This window comes from Astyanax mexicanus, chromosome 10 (genome assembly GCF_023375975.1).
Source record: "Astyanax mexicanus isolate ESR-SI-001 chromosome 10, AstMex3_surface, whole genome shotgun sequence".
Lineage (NCBI taxonomy): Eukaryota > Metazoa > Chordata > Actinopteri > Characiformes > Acestrorhamphidae > Astyanax > Astyanax mexicanus.
Window position 1 is genome coordinate 39962142 of NC_064417.1, and position 23388 is coordinate 39985529.

General features: G+C 34.4%; 2 protein-coding genes across 3 annotated transcripts in view; both read right to left on the reverse strand.

Moving 5' to 3' along the window:
• Nucleotides 1–242: 242 nt before the first annotated feature.
• LOC111195787 (uncharacterized) lies at nucleotides 243–20398 on the reverse strand. Of its 2 annotated transcripts, none has more exons than XM_022684043.2 (5): nucleotides 20071–20398; nucleotides 3269–3511; nucleotides 1783–3009; nucleotides 1185–1263; nucleotides 243–1098 (listed from the first exon to the last, which is right to left on the reverse strand). In XM_022684043.2, the coding sequence occupies exons 2-5, from the start codon at nucleotides 3509–3511 to the stop codon at nucleotides 947–949; spliced, it is 1701 nt and encodes a 566-aa protein (XP_022539764.2). In that variant the 5' UTR covers nucleotides 20071–20398; the 3' UTR covers nucleotides 243–946. The 2 variants fall into 2 exon arrangements, with proteins under 2 accessions (XP_022539764.2, XP_022539763.2); XM_022684042.2 differs by lacking the exon at nucleotides 20071–20398 and adding an exon at nucleotides 4304–4374.
• The window catches only part of LOC111195823 (uncharacterized), an 825186-nt gene continuing 802040 nt past the window's right edge, over nucleotides 243–23388 (reverse strand). Inside the window, exon 6 of the transcript XR_007441037.1 lies at nucleotides 243–653. The gene's annotated coding sequence lies outside the window, so the exon portion shown is untranslated. The remainder of the gene's footprint in view (nucleotides 654–23388) is intronic.

Below are 23388 nucleotides of genomic sequence, written 5' to 3' on the forward strand. Positions count from 1 at the left end.
TTGTGGTTTGGATAATGTTAACATTTTTTTATCAGTTTGGATAAAAAAAGATCCTGATGTTCATAAATATTTGTATTATGTTATTAAGTTACAGTATATTACTGCATGTCCAAAAGTATGTGGATATTGGGTTCAGTTATTTCAGTTATAAGTGCACAGCATCCGACACACAGTCGAATATGTATTCTCTACACAATTATTGGCATTCACTGGAGATAATAATAATAAATCCACTCACACTGTTGAAGGTATTACAATTATGTTTTTTTAATTTTATTTAAATAATCATTGACACAAAAAATGTGTTTGCCTCTGATTTCCTCTGCTTCTGCCGTTAAACACTTTTAGCAACTGTTGTTGTTACAAGCATCTTAAGATCCGGGTCCGAGCCCCTAGTGAGCGAGCAAGAGGCAACAGGGGCAAGGAAAAACTCCCTTAGAATCAGAGGAAGAAACCTTAAGAGGAACCACGGCTCAAAAGGGGGACCCATCCTCCTCTGGGCGACACCGGATTGCAAAACAAACAACAGCAGCAGCATTCAAATCCTCCCTACTCTCATCTAATTTATCCTGCAGCGTACATAGATGCTCTGAGCCCTAAAATAACTAATGGATACAGTCCAACTTATAATCAATTAGATAATCCCAACATACCTAACCATTTCCTCGGCAGAGCTTCAGACTACCTTTTTGAAGCTACTATGCCATCCTTAGTCTTTTACAATAATCTGCAATACCCAATTACCCAATCCTTTTACTAATAATTTGAACAAGACCCAATATACTTCCAATTTTCCTCTGGCAAGCTACATACCACCACCCTGGAGGGAGCTTGCCATACTATTCTAGAATACCTTTATTTTATTTTACATGAAACCATTTAGTAACAAATAGGCAGATGCTGAGAAAATCAGAAGCAATTCTCTACACTCTAAATGGATGGAAAATTAGCCATCTAAAGGCTTTATCAGTTTGCAAGAGACATGTGAGAAAGCCCTGGTAATCCTAGACCAGATGGACTTCTTCTTTGGTGGAGAGCTGTCAGTTGAGTCATCCATTGGTCTGGACAGCTCTTCCTGGGAAGGTGCTGAAATTAACCCTGCAACAGAGGAAGAGACAAGATACAATGATCTTGTTCTACATAAAATCTTTTTCTGGAAGACTTTAGATAGACCATATACTTACCAGGTGAAACAGATCTTTCCTCAATGAAGGCTGTAGAAGGGTCCAAAACTGGTACCACCTTTCTGGATCTTTTGAATATCTTTAAGTAAAACATATCAGATCATCAATAGTCTTCAAAGATGAAGTGCAGAAATATGTAGAATAAACGCGTGAACCACAACACAATACATATTTTACAAGATCACCAACAATCATGGTGTTGCTATAAAATTAACGTTAATAGAGATAATCTGGAGATCAATGGGTCAGGGGGATGATATAGGCAATAATACTACGTGGGGGGGGGGGGGGGGGTGTATAGATACATTGATAGAAACAATACTATTATCATACATAAATAACAGTATAGTAACAATTTCTGTGTCCACCTTACACCAAGACAAAGACATGGCCAGTTTAATATAAGGTCAAAATTGAGACGAGATTGATTCTGTGACTTGATTGATTTGTTTATGATCTCCAGACTCAAGCACTACAACACCACCAATCAGAATAAGCCATCAGAGCTAACTGTCATTAACTAAAACAAAAAATATATATATAATTTAGCTTAGAAATAAGCCTAGCTTGAGTATCAGAATATATTTACATCAAATACCTTGGGCATCCTGATTTTGAAGAATTTCTTCTTCTTCTTTTTTGAAATCTGATCTGCTGAGTAAAGTGACTCAAAGACAAACATCCTGAAAAATTCAGGATCTGCACTCATGGGGCCACAAAATATTTCTTTGTCCAGTCCTGCTGTGTCTTTGAGTGTCCGGCTGTTCATGTACTCCAGGTGTTCCCTCAGAGATTCCAGGAATTCTTTCGCTTCATCTGAACTTTGAACATCTTTCGCTAATTTGCGGGACAAGCACTTTTCGAATCTTCGAAGGATGCTCTTCACCACCTGTTTGGAGCCGCTCAGGAGGGTAGATGTCAGATGAGCGAGCTCATCGACAGAAAAGCTCTGCTCAGACCTCGCAGTGAAGCTTGTCTGCAAAGCCTTCTTAAGGATGGTTCGAGCAATTCTCTGTAATTGTTTAGACACCAGCTTGACCTGTGATTCGTACAGATCTGGGTCAACAGAGGGGTCAGCTATCTCTTCAGAAAGGGCTGTGGCTAATTCACAAGTCAGCTGGTCCACCAGTTCTAAAGATGCTGACTGTGTGCAATATTTTATCTTTGCACAAGCTTCTGGAGAGAAACTCAGGGGCGAGCAAGATTCAACAAATTCTGTCGTCTCTTTAAAGATGACATCACTGATCAACTCTGAGGCATCGGCCTGAAGAGTTTTCCAGAATCGCTCAAACGGTTGACAGTCTTTTATCTTTGCCTTGTCCGAGCAGATGTTACTGAGGCAGCTTATGAAAATTGTCTCCAGGATAATTTCACCTGGATGTTCTTCACTAGAAGAGAGATCCTCAAGGGACAGGTCAACTTCTTTAGTTTCTGGGGTTCCTGTTTCACTAGTGGACTGACTTGAGAAACCCTTAATTTTATCAGCCACAGCCTGAATGAAGTCACACTGCGATGTATCTAAATCAATTCTGCATGCATCAGCTGACGTCCCCTCACTGCAGATGCTCAACAAGGTCTCAAAGTAGGAGCTCAGAGCCTCCAATACAATACGGGACAAACAGGTGTCTACCGCACTGAAGATTTCTACAGGGGACACCAGGGAGGCACCAATCCAGTCAGACACTGTGCATAGATGCCAGTACTCCCGCATTTTGTTTGCTGTGGAAATAACTAGTTCCGTAGCCAATTCCTGGCTGGCACTTCTGGGTGGAGTACTGCTCCAGGATGATGTGGAGTCACACAGGTGAGCAAGAATGCAAGTGACCTATAGAAAAAATAATACAAGCACAGATCAGAAGTTTTAACCATCTTAGTATGAATATGAATGCTTACTTTATTAAAATACTTATTCATTATGTGACTTACTTAGATCATAGCAAAGTAGTAAGCATAGCATAGTAACCTTTCATTATTTTATCATAGAACACTGATGTTGTACTGTCTTCACTGTGACAATAATGTGGAATAATGGGAAATAAGGAGCAATCAATGAACGAAACCAAGCTATAACTATAGCACCTTACCTGAGTCATCACATTATCCAGTATATCGGTGGTAATGGTTTTGGTGGTCGTTAAAGACACAACATCCTCTATGCTCTGTTGCAGTCCCTTCAACATGAATGTCCTAACTTCATCATGGATTTTGCTGAAAAAAACACTCTTGATGTTGTATAGGGCCTTAGGGTCTGTAGGAGAAGATGCTGTGCAGCTCTCCTCTACAGAACAGGTCTGATGGGGAGAACAACCAGGTTTATCAATATTCATCTGTTAAAAAGAATAAAGAGTGCATTGTTAGTAAGCTGTTCATTTTTGGCTTTTTTTTTACTACCATCCATTAACCACCCTTTGTAAACTTTAGTTTTGTTGAATTCCATCATTCAGAATGCCCCAAATTGTCATGTTGACAGCAATTTACTATCAGCAACTAGCAAACTAATGAACTGCAGTGCAGCCATACATATATATAATGCTATAATATAAGGATGTATGGGAGTTTATGGGTATACAACAGGTTTGTGTCATGTTTTTGTGATGTTTTGTGATGAGTTCCAGCTGTTTTAACCCCTGATGTACACAGTGACTGAACTATTCACTAGTCGTTTTGCAGGTTCTCATAGAAGTAAAGGCCTTTACCCTATGGTTTGGAATCTCACTTAAAATGTCAGTCAACTTCACAGGAAACTACTGGGATACACCTACTCTCTCTCTTCCTAATCTAGTAGCCTAGAGCTATGTTCACACTGAAAGTGAAGAGTTGTCTAAATGACTGTTTTTTAGGCAAATCGTCATCTGAAATCTGAATGTGTGCTGGGCTGTCTTCAAGTCATGTCCAAAAGGTTGTATTTACAAGACCAGTGCGTATAAATGCAAGAGGGAAATACATATTTTCTATGAGCCCTGACACAATTATATATGCATATATCATACTGATCAACTAGCTAGCTAACAAGCATTTCTCTAAACTTGGTCATTAAATTAACTCAGTTCCACTCTTACAGGCGTCTAAAACTCCTGTTCTCCTCGTTTAGTTCTGATTCTAGTTATTTAGTTACTCACATGCATGGTTTTGCGATCCATCGTAAGATCTGAGAAGTACAGTAAAGAAATCTGCTGCTGCTCTATCTGGTGCTTCTCAGTGGAATGATGACCAGTAAGTTCGGTTAGTTCTATTATGCACCGGACTGATGATGTCATAGAATTCCGTGTAAGAAGCCTCACCACCTAGTTACCGTTGCTAGGTGGATAGAGCAGAAGGGTGCATGTTCTATTGCTGCTAATATAGAGAGTGGAGCTCTCAGATTAAGAGCAAAGAAACAAAATAAACTCCAATTTTACACCAAACAGACCACACTGTGTGTCCAATCCTGTGGCTGGGCTTTGGCAACCTGGGTCACATGACATGTTTTGTAGATTTATTTTGATGTAAAAAAATAAAAATAAAAAAGTGTAATAAATTAAACAAATTAAGTAGTTCTCTGAAGAAACACACTTTTGTACATCTTAACATGCATATCTTGTTTTTTATTTTATATAATATTGTTGTAGAAAAGAAAATGAAAGGTGGGTCAACACCCACCTCTCGTCCGGGGTACAACTCCCCTGCGTGTTCGTTTGATAGAGAGAGTCAGAGAGGTGGAGTGAAGTTGAAAGCAAACCAAGTATGTATTACACAGAACTGGATCCAGGAGAACATACAAAGAAACGGTTATCAGCCGTCCCAGTATAAGTTCCGACCCCCCTCTGATCTGACTCCATGTTTATACCCCAAATGACGTGAAACCTGCTGATGAGGCGTTGCTAAAATCATCTCATGTTAGTATGCATATTTTCACGTGTTAGTGCTCAAGTTTCACAGGTCTGACCGGACCACTAGTGTTTGGCCTTGATTGTGTCCAGCCGGACAGTGTGGTATTGTTTTAAGAATTGACTGGGTCCAGTCAGACAGTGTGATATTCTTCCAGTAATTAGACAGTGCTAACTCCCCCGCCCCCCCCATGTGCGCGCGTCCTCCCGCTTTGGTAGGTGAAGGACTTTGCACGCACAGAGAGAAAGGCCGCACTGTTCGTCTCGAAGCCTCCTTTGTATCAATTTAGTTCATACAGAGTGCACTAGCTGATGATTGATGGCCGTTAGTCAGAGACATGCAGTGAACGAAATGCTTCAAGCATGAGCTACGCAAGTCACACAATAGATTTCATATGTTATATGGTAATGTGTTAGTAGCGCGTGGTTAGTCCGCCATACAATAGATCCTATGTGTTAGTAAATGCCTTATGTATCGTGTGGGTTAATTTGTCATAAAGTCTGTGTTAGTCACATACCTGATCAAACAATGTTTTACTATATATGTAAAGAATATATTGTGATTATTGGTTAATCTTCCATATAAATGCGTGTAAAATACACTGTGAGTAATAAAAATGATCAAATATAATGTGAGTATTGGTTAATGCATATAAAATACAAGGTTTCACACACTGATTATGTAATTATAGATACTAAGATAAGTAATCATAATTGTAAGATATTTGTCAATATACCCAAGGTAAAATAAGTATCTTTTCAATATAGTGGATATTCAAAAAGTATAAATGTTCATTTAGAAAATAAACACAATATCATAGTTTTGACCAGGGGTGGAAAAGACTGCATGAGACATTTTCTTCATTTTATTTTCTTAATAAATATATAGTAAGAATAAAGAATAAAGTAAGAGACCACTTCAGTTTCTGAATCAGATAGGTATATGTTTGAATAAAATTAATATTGTCGTTTCATTTTATGAACTAGAAACAACATTTCTCCCAAATTCCAATTATTGTAATTTAGAGCATTTATTTGCAGAAAACTAGAAATGGCTGAAATAACAAAAAAGAGTTGTCAGACCTCAAATAATGCAAAGAAATACAGTTCATATTCATAAAGTTTTAAAGGTTTAGAAAACCACATTTGGTGGAATAACCCTGTTTTTAATCAAAGTTTTTATGCATTTTGGCATGTTCTCCTCCACCAGTTTTACACACTGCTTTTGGATGAATTATGCTACTCCTGGTGCAAAAATTCAAGCAGTTCAGTTTGGTTTGAGGGCTTGTAATCATCCATCTTCCTCTTGATTATATTCCAGAGGTTTTTAATTAGGTAAAATCAAAGAAACTCATCATTTTTTCTATATATATATAATAATATTAATATATATATATATATAGCACATTTGTCTTTTGGTTTAACAGGACTTAAAAATGCTGTTGTTTAAGTACCTTCAAATTCTTCAAATTCCTACACAAAATAGCATTTATTAATTGTAAATACTTAAATATATTTTATAGGCTATTTGAGAAAAGAAAAAGAAAAAAAACAACATGTTAATTTTCTAAATATTTAAATAAAAATACATCCTGCCAACCTTCCTTCATGTTTTTCGCTTGACAGATCTTTAAAGACTTAATAATTAGATCCCCCTAACATAAGCACATAATCCAAGATGGGCTTGCCAGTGAGGGTGCTAGCATGACAGGCAGCTGGTGTGAGCCTGAGCCCCAGCTGCTCCAGCCCCACCTCTGTTCAGCTGTCCATGGCAGAACAGCCTTTGAACAGCCTATTACCTCCACACTGCACCAGGCACAGCAATCAGCACCGGAGAAGCACTTCTCCTGGACCAGATGGTGGGAGAGATGAATCACGCCATTATATTAGCGCTTAATAATTCCTCAAATGAAGCTAATTAAGCCGCCTCTCTATCCCCCTTTCAATCACCAAACATGGCTGATGCCGAGGCCACTCCCACAAACGCGTTCTCAAACGCCGGTGTGCTGAAATGGTGAAAGAAATGAAGGTTTTGACATTATCTCAGCCTCTTTATGCACCAGATATGGCTCTAATGAGGATGTTGCATTAAAATTTCATCAGGCTATTCATCAAGCACATCCAACTGTCGTCAGCTCTTAAACTGAGTCATTCATCATACTGGGCAACTTCAGAGAAGAGTCGATTTTTTACATTTTGTTTTTTTTTTTCATTTTTTACTGTTGCTTACGTAGCCTGATAAGAGATGAGATAATAAAGATGATCTTCACCAACGCTTTTTTGCATTTACCATTCCAAACAAAATGAATAAAAATAATTAGTGTACTATAATTTTACATTTAAAATAACACCTGTCATATACTTTACTTATGCTGCACATGCATTTTGCACCATTTAATCCAGAGAAATTCAAATTTTTAAACAAAAAACAAACATCAGAAAAACAAGAACGAGAAAACCTGATTAAAAAAATAATTAATAATTAATTAATAATTGAAATAATTGAATGTTTATTGAATATGATTGCCCACAAAATATTGACAGTATCTTATAAATGATCTCAAAATGAACAAAACAATATACTTAAAAACACAAAAGTTTTACACAAGTTTATTTACATTAACATGCATTAAGAGTACTTTTCCTGATAATCTGTGTAATTACACAATTACACATTCTCACCAAAGACTCTCCAAACTCCCCGAACTTGTGGACTATAACTTTATTGAGAGCAAGTCATGGTAGAAGGTAAAAAAAAAAAAACCGTTTACAATAAAATCTTAGAAATAGAAATACATTATATTAATAACTTTGTTACAGTAATGGCTGTAACTTTTCAAAAATATTATTTTCTCAAATAGCCCTGCCATGAGCTCTAATTTATTTTACTCTTGTCTGATCCTTTTGAGATATTTATTTTATGTTTAGCTATTGGGAAGTTCTACTAAAATCTGTAAATTTACTGTACTATTTGTAAATTTACTGGACTAGAGGATTACAGTTCTAGAGTTTCTCACTTTATCTGATCTTTTATATCACTGCATTTTTGGATTGTTTACATTTTAAAGTCTTGATTCCTTTTAATGATCTTCTTTATTTGAGCAGGAGGTCAAAGGAGGCTTATACAGTGAACTCTGTAAAACTGTGTAGTGGAAAACACTAAACAAAGAAAAAATAAATGGAATTTTAATTTTACTGCACAGAACAGAAAGTTTATTTAAAAAAAAAAAAAAAAGGTTTTCTGTACTGTTTTTAGTGTTAAACCAATATTGCCTCTTGGACCAATGTCTCATATACCTTTTAAAGAATTTACATTAAATCTGAACGTTAAAATTGTTTGTTTTATTATTAATGTGTATATATGTTACAATAATTCATATTGCTCATATATTTATTGATTGATTAATTCATCTGTATTGGATAAATATAGTAGTTTCATTAATAAAACTCTCAACTATTACTGCAGCCAAAAAAAAAAAAAAACTTTAATGTAAACGTCCAATTAATTTACAATTTGCACTGTATATTCAATATCCAATCATTAAAGAGTAAAGTGTAAAGTCAAGTAGTGCTTGTTATTGTAAAGGAGCATGTGAACTAATCTAAACAGACTTTAGCATTCATTTATCTTTAGAACGATTTCATTTAACATTACAATTCCACTTTCTCCAAACAGTGCACTTGCCCTTTCCCCTGGTATCAAATAAAGCAATTCTTTATATGTGTCACAGGGGCATGGTGTTGCATAAAACATGCAAGGGGCTTGTGTGGCCATCTCTAGGACATAAAGTGTGCAGGGTCTCAATAGCCCTCAGATGATGGTCACCACTGCTGTCCTGCATGGGCTGGCATGCTAATCACTCAGCAGGTAACAGGAAATAGAAAACATTTGGTTTACTAAAATAACTTTCCATTTAGGGCTGTGTATGGGTTGTGTGGCTGATGACACTCAGAAAAGTCTTGTGCAAATTATAATGTAGAAACATCGTAATTAAACGAGTAGCATCAGGTTATTTCATCTTAAAGATAAAACTATACAGTTCACTGAGTGTGAAATATAACTGAGAATCAATAATTTATTATTTAAAAATACAGCTCTGAAAAATATTAAGAGACCACTTCAGTTTCTGAATTAGTGATTTTGCTATTTATAGATATATGTTTGAATAAAATGGACATTGTTGTTTTATTCTGTAAACTATGAACAAAATTTCTCCAGACACAAATTTTGTCATTTAGAGCATTTATTTGCTGAAAATGAGAAATGTCTGAAATAACAAAAAAGATGCAGAGCTTTCAGACCTCAAATAATCGAGTTCAGAAATCAATATTTGGTGGAAGAACCCTGGTTTTCAATCACAGTTTTCATGTATCTTGGCATGTTCTCCTCCACCAGTCTTACACACTGCTTTTGGATAACTTCATGCCTTTACTCCTGGTGCAAAAATTGAAGCAGTTCAACTTGGTTTGATAGCTTGTGACCATCCATCATCCTATTGATTATATTACAGAGGTTTTTTTAATTTGGTTAAAAAAAAACTCATCATTTTTAAGTGATCTCTTATTTTTTTTCAGAGCTGTACATTCTTTATGTTTTTTTTTTTGTTTTGTTTTTACTGATATATTAACATATTTATACTTTGTTAAGGCTGGCGTTAGGAGAACCCTGACCAATCACAAGGTCAGCTGATGAGCTGATGCTTAGCAACCATCTTAGTTAATTTACAAGCTATCTAAATATGTACCAAGTTATTTTATTGCATATTTTGTGTGAAATGATGCATCAATTTAAAGGTGAAAGGTAAAAAGCTCAGCCAGACACTGACACAGCTGCTCTGTCTCAAGCCTGTGTGCTTTGCCATGGTAACAAATGTAAACGAATGTTTGATTGCCACTGATAGACAGCTGTCAGTCACGTGCATCATGACCACGCCCACTCACTTCTTAGAGAGTTTTTAAGTATGCAGATTGTGTCTATTTAAACTTTGTTGAATGCTTCACATATCATATTCTAGCATTATATAAGTATGATAAAAAAAATAAAATCATTATATAAAATGTGTTTCCAGTGGCTGTCATGCCTGGCTCAGCTCTGCCTGTGATCTGCAGCCTTTGGACTACATTGCCCAGGATGCACCACACACTGACTCACATCACACCGAATCCTGATCACATGACAGAGCACATGACACTTCCAGGAAGCAGGTCACCTGAGTACTAGCCACATGGTTTAGCCCTATAAAAGGGGCTTATTTGCCTGTAGTTTTTGCTGATTATTGTTGGTTTATCCTCATACAACTCGTTTTTACATTGAGAGAGAGTGTTACTCATTCTCTCTTTTATATTACCGACCTTGATTTTTGCCTAAGCTCTGATATCGCTTTGCTGTGTTTTTGATTTCTGGACTGTTCATCTAACTTGATATGTTATCTCTTTGTTGCTACTGTTTACCAGTATTGACCTTACTTTGTCTGACCATCCTTTTCTCTTAGACTTTATTTAATTAAATATATTTTTATTTGCATCTGCACGTGTCTGAGACCTGTTTCTGGTATTGAATTGTAGAATATTGCAATATTTCCTAATCAGCCAGGACCTGTATTAGTAAAAGAGATGGAATGTAAAAATGGCAAAGTTTGGTAAAAAATAAAATAAATAAATTAGGTTTCCTTAAGAGAGACAAGAGACAAGAGCTTTCTAGGTCCATTCAGGTGATGTATTGTCTATTGATGTAAATACTGTATACAGTTGTAGATAAAAGAGGATTCTTATAAAAATAGGTTGATATATAAAACCATTTTAATGTGTTCTTCACAGGATTGCAGTGTACAGAAGGTACGAGAGGTTTTTCTATAATTTAACGTTTTAATACATAGTGCTCAGTGTAAGAAACCTTCTTGATTTCCCCCTCATTTCTCAGTTTCTGCACTTGTGTTTACAGAGGAAATCTCTACATTTTTACTGAAGGTTTTCTGTGGACATTAAAAAATGTAGAACACATGAACTGCTGTAAGAACTGTAGTTTTTCTGCAAAGCTGGGTCTGGTACTTCTAACACTGATGTTTTGAACAGACCAGTGGATTTTTCGATTATATTTTTTGAGCATATAAATCAACCTGTATGGCAAACAAGCAAGGAAAAGTCTGCAGCCTGCTTTGGTTATTAAATAAAAAAATGCAAGTAATATAGTCAATGCCACTTTGTGCACAGCGGCTCAGTGTATTTAGAGAAACCACTTCAAAAATGACCTTCCACCTAAAAAAATCACAACCCAAATCTGCTATCAGGAAATCTGACATTTTGATCATGGTTAAATAGTAAAAAATATTCACAAAAGCATCCACAAATTGAAGGTCAGAGGTTATTGCAATTTAATTTAGAATCCTTTCCTTGACTAAACAACCCCAAACAGCCTCTTTTTAAGAGTGTGTATGTACCTGTGCATGAAGATTAAGCATGACCAGCAATTGCACAATATATCTGCTTGAAAATCAACATAATAAAGCATGATTAAGAGTCACTAAAGTCCTACAAGAGCTGGCATTCTAAACATACTACCCAACAACACGTTACAAGACTACAGTTCAACTGAAGCATATCAAGCAAATGAACCCAGTGATTAAATCACAGCAAATAGCCCTGAACAGTGCAGTGACTATGATAAGCATCATTGACTTCAATTGCTGGATTTCTTTTTTTTCCCCCTCTTCTCAAGTGTTATTTCACAACACCTGTTTATTTCATCTCTTTATCACCTACCCCACCTTTTAATGTTCACACTGGCAGAAAAAAAAAGATAATACAAATCCAAGCGGTTTGACTGAAATCCTGCTGGATAAAAATCTCCTTTGGCAAAAGGACAACAGTAATCACATTCATCTAATCTCCCATGACAGATTCAGGACATGCTTTTCATTACAGCAAAAGTGGATAACTGAGAAATAAGCACTGTTTCAGAGTTTACTTAAATCCCGCTTTAAACTAACAGAGACATCCTCATCCCTGTGCGGTCGATAACACAGCCGCTCGGGTTCAAGGCGACACAGGTGCCAAATCTACTCTAGATTATGCTGAAACTTCCCGAAAGCAATTTTACGTCACCAGCGCTACACTGACTTAAATACGTTTTAAAGACACCTTGTGTGAACATCACAGCTGATCAAATGAAAATGCCAAAAAGGCCAACAAATGCATATAAAACATATTAAATGGCTGTATATTACAGCTTAGATTATCTGCCCAAACCCGACCCAAACTGAGGCCTGATCCAAACTCGGGCCAAGTTTAGCTGTAACCTCAAAGCAATATTACAGCTAAACTACAACCTAGAAGATTTCATTTTCATCCTCATTTACATAACATTATAACATTACATAACCTTACATAACATTACTTAACCACATTTTTTAAAAACTTTTTTTTATAATTTTATTTCAAATTTTTCCCATTTTCTCCCCAATTTACGCGACCAATTACCCAACCCACTCATTAGGAGTCCCCCTATCACTTGTGATGCCCCAACAAACCAGGAGGATGAAGACTAACACATGCTTCCTCCCATACATGTGAAGTCAGCCACTTGCTGCTGATGCAGCATTGCCGAGCAGCATTACAACGCTCTCGGAGGAAAGCACAGCGACTCAGTTCCGATACGTCAGCTCACAGATGCCCTTTGCTGCAGACATCACCCTAGGAGTGATGTGGGGAGAGAGCGCCATCTACCCACCCGGAGGGAGCAGGGCCAATTTTGTTCCCTCTGAGCACCAGCAGTTTGATGGCAAAGCTGCATGAGCTGGGGTTCGAACCTGCGACCTCCCGCTCATAGTGGCAGCGCTTTAGACCGCTGGACCACTCAACGCCCCTCATAACCACATTTTTGAGTAAAAAAAAAAGAAATTGATTTATTTGATGATGAGTAACTTGCAAAACAGTTGTCTAGAACCAGAGGTTTTCTGCTTGGTCCTAGTGCTTGATCCATCTCTATTTAATATAGCGTGACATTTGTTTTTAACCGTAAAAACTGCAGGGGACCAAAACTGGCTTTTGAAAAAGTGCAGGGGACATTTCCCCTTTAAGCATAGCTAGCTAACTCCCCTGCTGTACTTCATGACATCTGTTTAAAAGAATTTACATTATTTTAATGTGTCCATGAATCTGATACTGTACTGTAAAGCATACCAAGCATTAAATATGAAGACATAAAGCATTTTTAGAATCTTTCAGAATGTGTGAATTATACCATAAAGTAAAAAAAAAAACACAATCAATAAAAAATATATATATATATATATTTATTTCAGAACTTTACTGAATATTGTTGCTGTTTTCTTATGTTTTTCTCTCAGTGATATGAAGGAGTTATAGGTAGTAAGCGGTTATTTAGCTTTTATCATGGCCTCTACTTGCTTCTTGCTGGTTTGTTTCTAGAATCTTACTGATAAAAATGATCTGTAACTTTTCTTTCTGATAAATTTTTAGTTACAGTTTGTTGCCACTTAGTTTTGAAAATGAAAAAACTTTTTTTCTTATAACTAGCACAGCAATAGGAGGTGATATGCTGCTCTCTAGTATCAACAACATCAAAATCTCCTGTCAAATTTTTATCAAACTTTGCAGTTTTGTTTTGTCTGAATAGAGATTTTGGGCTAGCGGGCTGGATGTATGTAAATTGTGGGATGTAAATATGTATATACCACTTAGAAACCTAATGTGTTGGGTTTTTTTGGATCTTGCAGCTTGTTTTCCAGCACAATTTTTTGGTTGTTGGTTATTTTTTGATTCATGCATTCATGTGTAGATGTTTGTTTTTGACAATAATGTGTGTCTCGTAGATGTAGTTGTGTACAGTAATGGTTGCTCAAGAAACAAGAGAATAAAAATATTCTTTCTGTACATAATTATGAATATCTTGCAATAAATTACCTGTGGGAAAATATCTGGGCTGTATTATAAGAAACTTCATTACATCCAGTTCTCATACGTGCCTCTGGAGGAGGAAAACAAATAATAAATAGCTTATAACTCAGTGTGTTTAATAGCCATAATGTGTACCTTGCGCTCTCAGTAAGATTACAGCTCGGTTCTGAAACACTCCAGTTGATGTAAAATTGAGACTTGCGTGTCAGGATGTGGTCATTACTCCTCAATTAATTATTGTGCCTCAGTTCAGCTCCCTCGTGAAGCTACTCAAGGAATTCCAATCAGCCTTTTAGTTACATTTCCCACCACATCAGCGGCACAACTGATAATGAATATAATAATAATAATAATAATAATAATAATAATAATAATAATAATAATAATAATAATACAGATTTATAAAACTGTCCACATCTCTTGAAGTAACTCAATGATTTCCAATGAACATTTTAGTTACACTTATCCCCAACACTGGCAACATTGTGTAACTACACAGTTATTACAGAATATATTATAAAGTGGTACCAAATAAGTAAATAAATACTATAAGATTAAGTAAAAAAAAAATACTGGTGAATGGAATGTTAGTATAATGTAGATCTAACTGTAATCAGTCACCCACATTTTAGCTTTTAAGATTCTAGATTTTTCTATGTATAGATAAACAAATAATAATAAATATTATGAATAATATTTAATCCAGATAATACATAATACACATTAATAAAGGCTGTCATAGTACAAATAAATAAATACCTCAGTTAAATTGTGCATACATTAATTGGGTTACAAATACACTCCACAAAGTGTGTAACACACAAACGACACAGAAATTATATTAGAAAAAAAAGCCACAAAGGCACATTTTTCTGCGAACATGACTGAAATGAATTGTGACATGTTGTGGCAAAACCACGGCTCCGGAATCCACATAGGGTCATGTCTAAAAGCATATTTCACAGTGCGCTGTCACTACTAAAGAGGCATTCAAGCAGGAAAGTTCATGTATGTGACAGCTGCAGCCTTGAGGCCAAATTAAGATACGAACCAATCAAGAGAGCAGACTTTGCCTCTTGGGCTGGAATCACATGTGCTAGTGGTGCCTTGTGGTACTGCATTGTGAAGATTTCATAAAGTTTATGTTAGAAAGGCAAATGTGTAAATGTGTAAGTCAATAAATATTCAATAGAATAAAAACAACATTTCTTGGAAAATAGAAAGCTCAGTATTCTGATAATGGACTCAGTATTATTCGGTTTTGATGTTATAGCTATTCAGAATTTTTTAATAATAATAATACATCTGATATTGTGTCCAAACGAAGAAAAGAATAACCCGATAGCACTTACTAGTACATGATGCTACATTGATAGATCTAGGGTTTAGAGTTAGAACTAAACTTGGCTCGACTACCTTCACAAGACACCGCCACCGTCCAGCTGACTGTACAAAAATCACTCCACTTAGCAGAGGAGTGAAACATGTTCAGTAATTATGAAGTTATGTGCACTTGTATTTTTGGCATACATTCACAGTTTCATTGGGTGCCAGCAGCAGCCATACTGTATCAGCTGACATAAATGCATATTCAGCATGTGATATGCATCATGTTAATTGCTGGAAATTAGCTTTCACTACTTGTTAGCAGCATTAGCATCAGCGCAGTGCTAAAGAGGCATTTCTCAAGAGCTATATTGGTTGATGGACCACACAAGGAGTACCCAGGAGACCACATAATTATTCATTTTAATTGGATTGATTGATCCAAATGGGTCGTGCATGCTTGTGCTACTGAGCTATTTACTGTGGACGTTTACATGATTAAATGTTAAAAATTAACTAATTAAGCAACACAAATTCAAAGAGTACTATAAGTTATTAAGAAAAATATATAAATTATATAACAAATATTAAATATATATATAATATTAAATATATATATATATAATATAATTTATATGAAATATATTTAAAAATGATGTGTTTAATTTTTATTTTAAAAAAGTTTTGCAACTTTCTGCATTTGCTTTTTTTAAATACATTTTTTAGATAAATTTAAGTAACTTTAACTCGGTTTCAAGACTTAAATATTACATAGAGTAAATAAGTGAACTAAACTTCAGTCAATCCTTTATTTTATTAAACTTTATTTAATTTATTTTTGCTGAATCAATCCTTTCTTTTAGTCAACTTTACTTAATTTCTGCATTCAATAATACCTAATTTCAATTACTTAATTTATACAGTATTACTCAAATAATGTATGATACATAATATAGTATAATTCCTGAAATTTTAATATTTTTATTATTCAACACATGGATGGCATGTAATACATTATTTTCAGTATACTAAAAAGAATGTTTTACATGCCATTCATGTGTTGAGAGAGTGTAATATGTGTGTTTTAACTAAACTAAAATTAAATTTTACTCATCATTTTTTTTCCAGTGTAGTCTCATTAAGGTAACCTTACTTAGAAAAGGAGTGAGCATAACGCCCATCAGATAAGCCATGTTTTTTTTTTTTTTCCATAAAGGCCAGCCCATGGGTTGAGACCCTTATTCACCCTCCAATCCAACACCAAGCAGGTGAACAAAATTCTACCAGAGAAACTGCCACACTATAAACCCAGAAGTTGTTTGAACTCAAATAAATTAAGTCTGTTTTACACAAAATTGGATGTTTCTAAACAACGCTCAACTATTTTTAGTTAGTTGAACATTCATGGGTACAAATACACTTAAACTGAGATCTTTGAGTTGAATCAACTTATAATAACTGAGTTTAGTCTGTTGCCATTAACAGCTTATTTTCCATTGGCTTCTGTCACAATCTATTTGCATACTGGGTGTGTCCAACAGTTTCTGACCAACACATCAACAACATCAGTGTGTAGTGTAGTGATTCCCCCGGGGCTACCTTAGGTAAACTTGTAGATCACATATTAAGATTAAATGCTTGGTATCTGTATTGTTGGCTGTAGAACGAGCATCATTTACTGAGCTACAGTAACTCTGTGTTCTCGCTGTGCTCTCAGTAATTTTAATTCTTTACTTTACAGTAATTTTCTTTCATCTACTTTTCTATAAGTATTTAAAAAATAGTAGAATGAAACCAGAAAGAAGACTAAATACAAGTTCAGGATAATATTTTAAATGTATATGTATTTGTTAAGTTTATTGTTCTTAAAAATTATATTACATGAACTTCAAATTCATTAGGTATAGGAGTTTAGTGATCTTATCAGTTTTACAGTGTACAACTAAATCATAAATCATATTTACTTATGAATTCTATTTACTTAAAGAAATACAAACATTCAAAACTTAGTTTTTATATAATATATGTATCTAAAGCTTGCTGAAAATGTATATATGACTAAGAAATAATAACTTTGAATCCAGAATTTTAGATTTCTGACAGAAACATTTCTCTTTACAAACATTTCTCTTTACAAAATCTCTTTACAAGTCAGTATAGAGTTTATAAAACGTAAAAAAAAAAAATACTTCATAAAATAAATAACTATACATTGTGGATCAGACGACATGAAAATCAGCTTTATCTATCATTTTCTTTACTACAAATGTTGCCAAATAATAAGTACCATTTTTTAATGAAACTTTAAAGTAATAGGCATATTATCAGGAGACCACAGGGTCAGTCTCTGGCTATGCCTCAGTGTCTGGTGCAGGGAGTCTGAGAGAGGATAATTGGCCTTGCTCTCTCTCTCTATGTGGGTTAAATGGCTCTTGACTGGACACAACTATTGCATATTACAGTGATTGGAACTTCTTGACTGAAGAACTCTGCATATATGGGTTAAATATGTATATGACCAAATCCTTCTCTCTTCAAAAGAATTTAATTAGCACTTTCTATGAATCCTACATTCATAATGCATTATATAGCATACAAAATACCTTATAATCATTATCATAAGCTTGTATATGTATGACTGATTAAGTTTTATAATGACTTGTAATAATAGGCCAATGCATGTATGTCCTGATATGATTTATGGACTTATGAATTATGATATACTTTAGTATGTCAATTATTTGTACTTTTTTAAAAATATATGTATGCCAATGTAGTAGAAGTAGAAATTCTATAAATTTTGTGTCTATTATACTCTACTCTAATATACATACTCATAACACATTATAATTATAAGACGTTCTAAATATTAATAAAACAATTATAACACACTATAGTCATGTTAATGATCTATTATGAATTACATTTATACATAATATAGCTGTATGTCATAATTAATTTAAACCACTCATGAATTACAGTATACTTATATTAAACATTATAATAGTTTATACTAATACATAATGCATTATAACTTGTCATTGTTCACTCTAATTAAAGTGTCAAATGTCCATGGTAACACTTTCTATGAACGTCATATCTATAAGACTCTATAAACATAATTATAACATATTATAATGGATTCATAAGGCATTATAAACATGGCTACACATATTAATAAAACTCAAATTCATCGTAGCCATGTTTATTATGCATCACGATCTGTGATTATAATGCATTATTAGCTGTGTTTATAACATGTTATATGTCAATATCAAGAAACTCAGTCCCTGCTTGTAGACTTGTATCATGACTAAAACAGCTTCCAACTTATAAACACACCCTCAATAATCCTATAAATATTTTTTTAACCACTCATGAATTATACTTGTATTGAATATAATATTAGTTATAGTCAATTATAATGTATTATAACAGGTATTTGTGCCCTCTAAGTAAAGTGACATATTTTTCATTGCAGGACTGGATTATTAACGATAGATATATACTATTTTAACATGTATATCATAAGCATAGCTTATAATACATTATAATTACAAGTCATAATGTTTAAGAAACTTGGCTATAGTAGGTTATGCATTTTTAATAAATACTTAAAGCCATCTTTATATTGTCTTATGAATGCATTATAATATATTATGAATGTAGTTATGGAGTCTTTAACCAGCTAAAGTTAGGTTAGCTGGTTAAATTAAAGCTTGGTTAGTTAGTTAGTTAGTTAAATTAAAGCTAGACTAGATAGTTAAATTAAAGCTATGTTAGCTAGTTAAATTAAAGTTGGGTTAGCTAATTAAATTAAAGATAGGTTAGCTAGTTAAATTAAAGCTAGGTTAGCTAGTTAAATTAAAGCTAGGCTGGCTAGTTAAATTAAAGCTTGGTTAGCTAGTTAAATTAAAGCTAGGCTAGCTAGGTTAGCTTGGTTAGCTAGTTAAATTAAAGCTAGGTTATCTAGTTAAATTAAACATATGTTAGCTAGTTCAATTAAAGCTAGGTTAGCTAGTTAAATTAAAGCTAGGCTGGCTAGTTAAATTAAAGCTTGGTTAGCTAGTTAAATTAAAGCTAGGCTAGCTAGGTTAGCTTGGTTAGCTAGTTAAATTAAAGCTAGGTTATCTAGTTAAATTAAAGCTTGGTTAGCTAGTTTAATTAAAGCTTGCTTAGCTAGTTAAATTAAAGCTAGGCTAGCTAGTTAAATTAAACATATGTTAGCTAGTTCAATTAAAGCTAGGCTAGCTAGTTAAATTAAAGCTAGGCTAGCTAGTTAAATTAAACCTATGTTAGCTAGTTAAATTAAAGCTAGGCTAGCTAGTTAAATTAAAGCTTGGTTAGCTAGTTAAATTAAAGCTTGGTTAGCTAGTTAAATTAAAGCTAGGTTAGCTAGTTAAATTAAAGCTTGGTTAGCTAGTTTAATTAAAGTTAGTTTAGCTAGTTAAAATAAAGCTAAGCTAGCTAGTTAAATTAAAGTTAGGCTGGCTAGTTAAAATAAAGCTAAGCTAGCTAGTTAAATTAAAGCTAGGCTGGCTAGTTAAAATAAAGCTAAGCTAGCTAGTTACATTAAAGCTACTGTAGACTGGCTAGTTAAACTATAGCTAAGGTAGCTAGTTATAACTCATAACTTAAATTGTGTAGACTAAGCAGTTTAGCAAGAATGTACACCTCACTATAATTTTTAAACTGCTAAAAAACACTTAGCCTTATTATCAGCATGTGGATTCTTTAAACTGTGTTATGATGAGCTACTGTTTGAATTAAGGACTCACCTTGCCTGATTGTGTGGAGGTTTCTTTGGGTCAGAGTCAGTTATCCAGCTGGTTGACACAGTGCTCACTGCATTGGTCCCTCCGTCCAAGAAAGGAGGGCAAACCATAACCTGTATATTTCATTCAATCTGAGAGCCAATTTTAGCGTCTTTTCTCCGAACATCATCCAAAGCACAGTCCCGCCCTATAGCACTGTATCTGCTGATACTTGTTTGTCTAAATCTTCTGCTCTTGCAGTCCAATCACAGAACGCTTTTCCTCAGAGTTGCCAGGTTCCCGGTTATCCTGCCAAATTTGGCTTGTCTGAAAACCACAGGTACATTTTTGCTCACCCTTCAAACTGAAAATGTAACAATTATGATTTAAGGAGAGGGAGGGTATTTTCAGCAGGTTACAACTGAGACACAGCACATTTACAGGAACTGTTGCATGTGATGATTCACTCACACTGACCATAGCTAATGCTTTTTTTTCTAGCTAATAGCTAATGATTTTAAAAATGTAATACATTATTAGCAATATAATAAAAATCAAATATAATATAATATAATATAATATAATATAATATAATATAATAATATTTGTATGCCCTTATACACAAAATTAATAATAAAATCACAAAGTAAAATTAATAGACTGGATAAGTGTAATACACCTAAATATAAGATTTTAGGCTAGGTCTGTGTAATGTATGTAGCATTTGGGCAAAAAAAAAAAATGTAATAACTTGTCAATCTTTGTTACATTAAAATTTTTAATATGCAAACATGAATATGACCACTTTATTTAAGTAATTGTAGATGATGTAAATGTAAATGTATTTTGTTTATTGGGTTTGTAACTGTGGACCTTTATTGGCACATTCAGGATGTATTTTAAACCATGGTACGCTTTTGTCTCTTTTGTGAAATGCTTAACAAAGAAAGACACTAATAAATACAAAAAAAGCATTTGGTCTATAAAAATATTGCAGTTTAGCAGTTTAGAGATTTTGTCTTTATTGTGGTATGTTTTTATATTTACCAATATATAGACATAAATGGTCCATGCATAAATTGTCATATATTAAACAATAGATGTCCTTTTTTCCATACATGAAAACTTATTATTTAATATATTGCACTATATTTTCCAATATATTGCCATTTATTATTGTTTTGTAAGGGATATTAGTTATATAGCACCAGAAAGTAAACAAATTATTCTGAACTATAAGAACTAATACAGCCATTATTAATCATTTCCACATAACAGACCACTAATTAAGCACCAATAACACTTACACAGAATAAAACCAAATAAGTAGTGAATAAATCATTTATAAATGTCTAATTTTGGCTTTATTAAGCAAATAATAAGACATTAATAAGCGCCTAATTTGTGTTCCTTAAAATAAAGTGTTACAGAGTTTACAGTTATTACTCAAGCTTAAGGCTGTCATTATAAGGTATTATGTATGCATTACACATGCATTCATAATGCAATATGAACTGCATTCATGGGAAGTGTTAACATGAATTCTAGACTGCAATAATGAACATACCCTGCCTGCATAGTTTCACAAGATCTAATCAAGGTCAAAATGTCAAAAATAATCCTTCCCAAATGTGTAATCACTCCTACATATAGGAATGTGATTGGAACAGCATTAACATAAATCAAAAAGTCTGATTAGAACTGCTCTGCCTTCACTGTGTTTAGTCACTGAATGGCCTGTATTTGTATATGTTTCAGTACATTGCAGAATATCTACTGGATGGAGCCTAATTGCTTGGCTGTAATCATAATTACGGAGTCCAAATTGAAGAGGGATTCTCTAATGAATTCTGTTGCAGGGCAATAGAAAATCAAACCCAAATCTTGGATAGCAGTTGTGATTAGGTCTGGGAATTAATTTCTTTTCCACACAGTGCCACAATCTTCGCCCCTCTGGGAGAAGGACTGCTAATGATGCTAGATGATGTGATTATTATATATTATTATATATTTTATTTTTTTTTTCTCTTGGAGCTGGATGCATATCTAATGATTAAGTTTATCTACAGCCATATTAAATCAATCATAGGTGACCAAACCAGTGAGATCATGTGATCAGGGAGACCGCCTCTGCTTAAAAATGATCTAGACAATGAGCTTTTTTTTTTTTTTTTTTTTTCTGGATGTCCAGATAGTTTTGGTCTGGATTTTTTTAGCAGGGGTGTGATTGTATTTAAGATTCTTAAAGCAGGTATAGACCAGATATGTTTGATGGGTGCCATCCAACCAATGCCTCCACACCTAGAGTTCTCGAGTTGACTGACAGCAAGGGTTATAAATATTATGGTTGCCATCAGATGCAAAATTTTCTTTTTTTAGTCGGCAAAGTAAGAAGACATGAGTGTTGTGCATCATTGGTTCAGTGAACTGAGTTTCTTGAAAATGTTTATATTTGTTGTGAAGTGAACAACTCTGAAGGACAACTGAAGGCACAGCCAATTCAGAGCCAGGTTTATGGGGAGCCAACCCACTTGCTATCTCCACAGTTACAGTATGTCAGAAAATGACTGCAAACAGCAGATATAGAGGGATATAGCAGATAGGGAGTGCAAAAAGAATAGGAGTGAACAATCTAAATTGGTAAAAACACAAATAAAAAATAATAACTATACACTCGTCCAGAATATTAGATATTAGGTAGAATGATGTATTTAGTAAAAAAGTAAAAAAAAAAAAGTAACTATTCATTTTAGTTTTTTCTGCAGTAAGCAGGTTTTGTGCAGTAGAGACTCTAGCATTACTGCTAGTGTGAGCTGGCTGTTTGGTGAGCTGAGTAGGTTTAAAAAGTTTATAACTGAAATAAAAAAAAAGCATTGTATTTTACTAAGAGAAAAAAGAACACTTAATATGAACTAGTTTGTTTTATCAAACTGTAAACTTAGGTTGCACACTAGGCAACCTGTGCCATGACTGAGATAACCGTGACTTTTGGCACATATTTCTAAGTAAGTTCAAACAAATTATCTCCACTTTTATCAAGAAGACATGCTCCAGAGAGAGGGTGCTTTTCATGGTGGGGGTGTTTAATTTGGCACAACACCGACAAGCCCACTGAGCAGTAAGTATTGATGTAAGCGGGCTTGGGCACAGATTGTTTAAACACAATAGGAGTGCAGGTAAGCGGGGGAGTAGAACCGGGGGAGGGGATAGATCTGGGGTTTGGCACAATTCAATGGAACTATGCCTTGTGTGAGTACACCCTTAGTTAAAAATGTATTAAAATGACTATGAACATGATTTTTTTAAATTTAAGTGAAGTGAACGGACACAACACTGGTAGAT

Bases quoted from the DNA above. Each gene is read 5' to 3' on its own strand.
- LOC111195787 (XM_022684042.2), bottom strand. From the start codon at position 4,324: ATGGATCGCAAAACCATGCAT. The intron at 3,512-4,303 runs GTGAGTAACTAA...TCTTTTTAACAG, and splicing joins TGGATCGCAAAACCATGCAT to ATGAATATTGATAAACCTGG. The intron at 1,099-1,184 runs GTAAGTATATGG...CCTCTGTTGCAG, and splicing joins GGAAAGATCTGTTTCACCTG to GGTTAATTTCAGCACCTTCC.